General features: G+C 40.8%; 2 protein-coding genes across 2 annotated transcripts in view; one reads left to right on the top strand and one right to left on the bottom strand.

Moving 5' to 3' along the window:
• Positions 1 to 5,615, bottom strand: part of LOC131110134 (ubiquitin-conjugating enzyme E2 D2) — a 41,349-nt gene extending 35,734 nt beyond the window's left edge. The window contains exon 1 of the mRNA XM_058062879.1: positions 5,523 to 5,615. The gene's annotated coding sequence lies outside the window, so the exon portion shown is untranslated. The remainder of the gene's footprint in view (positions 1 to 5,522) is intronic.
• Positions 5,616 to 6,277: 662 nt separating this feature from the next.
• Positions 6,278 to 7,497, top strand: si:ch211-39i2.2 (DNA damage-inducible transcript 4-like protein-like). The gene is made up of 2 exons (XM_058062877.1): positions 6,278 to 6,572; positions 6,888 to 7,497. The coding sequence occupies exons 1-2, from the start codon at positions 6,392 to 6,394 to the stop codon at positions 7,328 to 7,330; spliced, it is 624 nt and encodes a 207-aa protein (XP_057918860.1). The 5' UTR covers positions 6,278 to 6,391; the 3' UTR covers positions 7,331 to 7,497.
• The last annotated feature ends 38 nt before the right edge of the window (positions 7,498 to 7,535 follow it).

Genomic DNA, 7,535 nt, shown 5'->3' with positions numbered 1-7,535 from the left:
TTTACTAGTCAAGGTTCCAGATGGTGTTCATCGGTTGAAATGCAGCACTGGCATAAGCAGCTGCCTCTGTTGCTTGTTTTTGCTCTAAAAATATTCATCCTACGTAGGAAAGGGCAGCGTGGTCGCAGGGATGTCCTTTTGTTTTGCCTGCCACCTTCCAAAGGGTGCTGGGTTGCTCCCCGGTAGAGGTGACGTGTTGTGACATTGTGCCCACATGCGTGTCTGCAGGGGAGGAGGACGTATCAGACATTGGGAGGAAGAACAACGTGGCCAAAAAGGAAACGTTCTCTCTAAGCTACACACGTGTGCAGTAGCGTACTGATCTTGTGTTCTCAGCACATAGCAAATCTATGTAGCGTAACAAATTATAATCCAACCTGAACTGTAAATTAACATTTATTCTGTTCCATATTTCTATGCACCCCCGTGAGTGACAGGCAACAAGTCGTAACAACACAATGACGGGAACTAGCCAGTCAATGATGAGATCCTTTTGGTATGTTTTTACTGACACAGCCACACAAATAGTGCATTATGTAATACCAGGTTTAGGGAGTTTTACAGGTTAGCGTATCGCTGCTGGATCAGGGAAGTTGGTAGTGTAGTGAAGTTGGTACTGTGGTAAGTCATAGTTTAGAAATTTGGGATGTCACAAAGCAAAAAATATTTGCGTCAAATGCTTGAAATTTATCTTTTGGTTTTCCAACTTTCCTAGTCGGGAACTGATATTTACCTGAAACTTACCTATGTTCTACTGCTGATTACTACGGAACGGAAAACAGTAGAAACAAACTTTTTTCTGGTGAAAGACAAGAGTCGTCTCTTTGTTTTGGTAGTTCCATGATTGTCAAAATATTTTTTTAACTATTTTAATAATTTTAAACTTTAACATCCTGTACAAAATAACACCATAAAAAGTCATAAGACAGTCAAAAGTGGCTGGGAAATACATAATCTGCCAATGAAATAGCTGCAAACCGGCGTACACATCTCACGGGTTGTGATGTTTTTGTGATGATATAAAATACTGTAGATTTTGTCCGGACATTGAGAGAATGACAATCAACAATCACTTCATCAAAATGAACAACGACACCAAAGCAACCATAGTCGTATATCCGTGGGAAGTAGACCAGGACTCAATGTACACAAAAGACTGCACATTTTCCCCACTCTGATGTAAAAAATATTATTTTGGATCCTGGATTATTGGGCATGTCCTTCAAACGAGCATTTGTGCGTTTGTGCTTCATTTGCCAATGAACGTGCTTCTTCAATCAATTTTTTGGTTAAACGAACAAAAAGGTTTTAAGGTTTTTAATACTTTGAACATGCAGAAATATACAAAAGTTGAAAATATCAGCAAAGATACTTTGCTCGGCCAACAACCTAAAGTAGACTACTCATGCATATAGTAAAATAAAGACCTCAGTGGCCTTTTAAAGGAAGCCTATTTGCATTACACTTTGTTCAGCACCACATCCTGATCTTGAAGCGTTAGTACCACCTCCTGGTAAATGTGAAAATGCATGTAGGAAGTTTGAGTTTCATAAAGCACAGGAATAGCACCATCTACCAGGATTTTAAGGTTCATTTACACAACAATCCTCTGAAAGGCATTAGGTTGAAAGGTTGCTATTGTATGATTTTTATTATAACCTTGAACAGTAATGACACCAACATGCTTATGCTAACAGAATATGAGCGGTTGTGGGTACTATTCTGACTATACATGCATAGTACATGCATAAATGAATGTAATTATGTCAATATTGTTACAGTTGCATTCATTCACTGTGATTTATTCTGGATAAACCAAAGGTTCTCAACCATTCAAAAGCCTCAGAAATTCTCAATTTTTGGGGGATCATCTCTGTACTTTTTGGTAAATGACAGTCCGGACTTCCTATTCTTTTTGCTTTTGGTCTATTTTTTGTACTTTTGCTCATAAGGTCTTCAATGAACAGTTAGTGATACATTCACTCATATCGTCTGCAGGTTGTTTCCGATGTCACGGTTGTTGTAGGGCTTTGCTTTACTTCTCTCACAATGTCTGTCAACACCTGTTGAAGTTTTTCTGAGTCTATCTGTTCAATAAATTAAAGACACCGGTTCTTCGGGACATTCCAAATGGTTGTAGAGACTACGACCAATGTTTGTGCAATGATTCTGACTGAATTGCCATCTTTCCTCAGTTCCACAATTGCTTGTTTTCACCCAACTTTCTGACTTTCAATGTTGTTTTTACCTCTAAATGGGGCAAAACACAGGCAAAACCTGTCCTACTTAATCTGAAACCGAGCCTAGACAGTACTATTTTTTGACAGGACAGGACTGGGCCACCAAACACACCTGCTAGTTACCAATGTAATGGAATGTACCAACACGTTGTGCATCCTATCCATCTGTAATATGTGATAAACTTACGAAAGGTAAAGCATTGCAACATTAATGACCGTGGAAAAACACTGAACAGGTCACCTTAGTTCATGCACATACAATTGACTTCAATTGTCCTCCCATTTCCTCCCAGTGGGAACAGGACATTATCTGCCCATCCTGTTCATGGACAGGAACATTATTCCACAGCAGACCAAAGGTTGGATTAAATCTTATTGGTCTCTTGCTGACGCATACCCCAGAGCATGAAGAAAATGATATGTGTCCATGTTTATGGTTTACCAAATAATGTCGTTATGTATCAAATCAAACAGTAAAGATAACGCCACCAGGAGGAAACAAAGAGCGTTTGTGGTCAGTCCATAAAAGACAAACAGGAGCCTGTCGGGTGGCTGATGAGGACAAGCCAAGCAAAACAACATATTTATGGCTCCATAAAGCAAAACAAGTCACCTGACAGGTCACCTGACAAGTCACCTGACACCACACCTGTTTAGCAGGCTGCAACCGCTCTGTGAGGTTACATCAGACACGTTAAGTCAGGCCATCTTCTGAGGCCCACATTTCATACAACTTCACAGTACACATTTACGCTGCTTGGTCCAAGGCTTTGCAAGATTAACAATTCACACAATGGAGCGTTGTTGGACCTCAACGGTGCTGTGGCGTAGGCTCAAGACTCTTAAAAAGGTCAGAGTTCACTCGCACCAGACATTGGCAGCTTTGATAACGCACATTTTCATCATACTCCACATTCAACATTTGCATTGGAGAATTTGGGACATTTTCTAGAAAATAAAGAAGAGCCCGACTGCCCACTGCCGATGTACTATTGTACTATAGTATAGTACTATAGTAGTACTATACTGTTCTATTGTCTACGCAGATCGCTGCTGCCGATGTCACCTGCCACACCCGTCACCTTATTTTTTGGATGAAAGTTCAAATACTCAAAGATAAACAATTCCCCTGTCATTTGTCATGGTCCTTTTAATCTTTTATTTGAATCCAAACATGCATGACTGCTTCTTAACCACGCGTGAGTTTCACATAGAAAGTAAAAGTTTGATAACAAACCACGATAACCATATTTAAAAAAAGACATCCAAGAATCACCGTGAAACCTACCACAATCTTCAATGGGCCAAAAAACTAACATGTGCTGATGAACATAAAGTCAAATAATTATAAAGGAGAAGTACAGTATTATGCTGTTCTTTCACAGAGGTCGGGGGGGGGGGCACATTTTGAATAAGACCACATACACACTCTCAGAATGTTTGTGAGACTGAAACGAAAAACGGTGTGTATCGGTACAATTATGTGCTGCGGGAGTGTGCATGGTGTGTTGCATAAAGACATGAAAACAAAGCAATTAAACAGTGGTAATAGCTCATCTTCTGCGTCAGACATCATGAATTTGGCATAAATAAATTATTCTAGCATGTCTATGCTTGTTCTTACACCAAGTCGCCCTGCATGAAGCTTCTCAGGAGCCTGTAGTTGGCACAGGCCGTTTATATTACGCATGATCGAGTGTAATTTTGTAATTTGCACATGTTTCTTTGTCGCTATACACACCACCAACATACAACACAAGCCAGTTGCTACACAGGCTTCATTTTGCTCAATGAATACACGATTCTTGCATATAGGATGAATTAGCAAACACCATTATGACAGGAGTATGACTTTGCCACAATTGTGTATCAATTATTAATGTCTGCTCCAATCGTGTGGAATGCATTCACATAAAGTTTTGTAAAATCTTGTGACCTTTTTTGCACAGAATTTTTTGTGGCAATTTCAATCCCATTGACCTGGACTGAAACAATACATTCTTAAATTAGACAATAACCCTAAATGTCTTATGACCGGGATACTAATAGGAGCTTGTGTTTTGACCATGTGACTTCTTTGTTACATAAAAGTCCGCATGTTCAAGCTAAACAAACACAGCAGACGCACAAGTTGTGGTGTTGGCCACACTGAGGGATGACTACTGAGACAGGTCGGACTTGTTCTCCGCCAATCACGGCATTGTTGGCAGCTGACATCAGCTGACATGCTTACGTGATCATAACAATGCGTTTCAGTGTTCTGGGCCAAACCAAACAAGGCACTTTAAGAATTCTCTTGGCGATACGGAACCATTGGAGCGTCAACCTTTCTCATCTGTTATAAAACATTACAAGGAATGTTTTTCAGTCATATGTTATGTCATCGCATTATTCGACTCACAAATGTCCTAAACTTAAAACAAACATGTAGCGAATGTAGCGTGGCAAATAAGTTAAGAATAAGTCAAAATGTATTGTTGAGTTGTTAATAGAACACCTTAAGTCAATTATTGAAGTTTGTTTTCGTCACTCCCCCATGAAGGCCGTTTTTGCCCAGTTTCTTGCTAATGGTGGAGTCATGATCTTAACTGTGGCAAGTGAGGCCTGCAGTTCTTTCGACGTTGTTGTGGGGTCTTTTTTGACCTCTTGGATGAGTCGTCGCTGCACTGGTTGGTCGGCCATTGTTCCATGTTGTCACCATTTGTAAATAATGGCTCTCACTGTGGTTTGCTGGAGTCCCAAAAGCTATTTCTAAAGCTTTTAACCTTTTCTAAAGTGATTTCTGGGGCGGGGCAGGAGACGGGCAATTACTTTAAAAGTAGGTAGTAAGTAGTATATATATATAGGGTAATATAAAAAATATGATATTGATACTGTCAATATTTGGATTGATTCACCTGACATGATTTCCCTAGCTAAACAGGTTGGACACTTGCTAACATTACTGGTAAGCATTTGATGATGACAAATGGGCTCCATGTTGAAAGACTGAGAAGTGACTCAGCGTGAGACTAACCTCCTCCTTCGGTTTCTCGTCATCAAGTATACATGCCTTCCGCGGTGCTTTCCATATGTTGTTGATTCATTTGTATGACTCCACACGTATCCCATAAATGTGCCATGTTACATGAATGGCATAGCTAATTACTTTTATTAGACTGTTTTTTTCCAGTAGTGGGAGAAACAAAAAACACACCTTAGTATCTCAACAACAAAACGACAAGAAACTAGTGAATGTATTTGTTACTTACAGAACTCCCATGTCAGACAGGTGTTGCTCACCTGTGAGTAAGTCGGGCCTCACATCGCGGGTCTAGACCTGCTGGGACCACTCCAGCACAGCTTTGAGGGGTCACTTCACGGCGTTGTTACGTTTCCACTCCATTCCATTTCCAAACCACCTGTAATAAAAGTATATGTTTCATGAGATGTTATTTATATGGCATTTATGTACAAATTCTGATCAATCAATCTTTTTGATCAATTCTGATCAAAAAGCTAATTTTGGCCAAGATGCCACATTAAAATAATTCAAAAATGATTCAACAATTACTGTTTTTATGAGCTTTAACAGCACTCTGGACTGTTTTCTGTAATGTAATTGAATGTAAATTGAATAATGTCTTAGCAGCAGTGTGGACCTTCTATAGACATCATCTACTATATAATATACTGTAATATAATATACTGTAAATTCTTATAATGCAATTACAAGATGTGGTTTGTTATCCTTTGACTATAGCTTTCATTTCCTTTACTTTGAATTCGTAACATATTCGTTTATTGAGGAATGGCTGCATTCCCTACACACACAATATCAACATGTATTTATATGATACTCATTTAAAAGGTTGGCTGTCTATATATATATATATATGTATATATATGTATATGTATATATATGTATATGTGATTTGTTTGCGTTTCTCCGTACCTGTTATCCATGTAATGTCCGGACATGTTGCGTGAGACATCCAGGAAACTTTTTGACGGTGTTTAAGCCCCGCCCACGCGTACTGGCTTAGCTGATGCAACGAACACCCACTATAAAAGCCCGTCGCTGTCCTCCATTCTCGGCTTATTCATTCCATGGAGAACGCAGCGATAAATCGTTGGGAGGAGATACCGCAGGTCTTCGAGCAGGAATTAGGATGGTCTATACCACGGCTCTGCTCTTTGGAGTTGGGATGCCCGTGTTGGCAGAGGAAGAAAGCCTCATAGACATGATAGGAAAGTACTTTTTCAGGCTCGCACCGCCGTCGAGTCAACAACGAGGCTTTGTGCGACGGGGAAGCGTCGAAAGTTGCGACGATACCGACAACATTTCACCTTGTAAGTATGACATTGAATGTTTTGACGAGTCCTATAACAATTCAGGCCTGTCACGGTAGATGTGGCGTTATAAGAGACTGACCTCAAGGTGGTAGAGGAACTAGTTTATCGCGGAAGGTTTTCTGATGCAAGTGATGCGGTCGTCGGATCAGCTGATGACCTGCTGAGCTGATAGTCTTTATTCTGATGACTCGGCATTTTCTCAGCTCTGTGGAAATAAAAAAATATGCTTGCAGCAATTAAATTTAAAAAGCGTTTTCACTTTTTGTCATCATACACCAAAATTATTTTTTAACAGTTTTCTGGCCTTCACAGATCCCAACATGGATGCTGGTCTGGAGCAGGAGAAGCTCCTTCAACAAGATGTGACCCGCCACATCGAGCGCTGCCTGTCAGAGGCCAAGGCCTCCGTCCTTCACTGCGACGTGTTGCTGCTCCCTCGACAGATGACCGCCAGGGTTGGCCGAGATGTGCTGCGCTCGTCCGCAGATGAACCGTGCGGGCTTCGGGGTGCCTCCATCAGGGTCTTCATGGAGACCAAAGACGGCCTGGAGTCTTTGGGGAGCATTTGCCCCGACCCCCATGTCACCCCGACGTTTGAACTGTCCTTGGTGCTCAAGGCAGACCGGGGTCACGGCTGGCCGCCACTCAAGCACATCTTTGAGAGCAATAAAGTGCTAAAGCTGAGACCAGAGTACAAGCTGGTGAAGAGGAAGCTCTACTCTTCTGCCAGCCCTGTCATCCACGAATTTAACTAGAGCCACTTGCACTTTTTCACTGGTACTTCCTGTTTTTTTTGTGTGTGTAGTTTCCTACGTTGTATGCTTGTAGCTAACTTGATTACCATTTTGCACAAAAGTCTGTACACTGAAAGCATCCCCTCTGGAAGGGGCAGGTCTAATTCATTAAAATCTTTTTTTTTTTACATGACTTGATTTATTGTTGTAAACATTTAACCACTGG

Source organism: Doryrhamphus excisus, chromosome 23, assembly GCF_030265055.1.
Source record: "Doryrhamphus excisus isolate RoL2022-K1 chromosome 23, RoL_Dexc_1.0, whole genome shotgun sequence".
Lineage (NCBI taxonomy): Eukaryota > Metazoa > Chordata > Actinopteri > Syngnathiformes > Syngnathidae > Doryrhamphus > Doryrhamphus excisus.
The sequence above is the reverse complement of the archived record's forward strand: the minus strand, read 5'-3'. Positions and strand labels throughout refer to the sequence as shown.

Excerpts from the sequence above, each read along its gene's own strand:
- si:ch211-39i2.2 (XM_058062877.1), top strand. The coding sequence starts at position 6,392 with ATGGTCTATACCACGGCTCTGCTCTTTGGAGTTGGGATGCCCGTGTTG. Across the intron at positions 6,573-6,887 it reads TACCGACAACATTTCACCTT|ATCCCAACATGGATGCTGGT; the intron begins GTAAGTATGACA and ends TGGCCTTCACAG.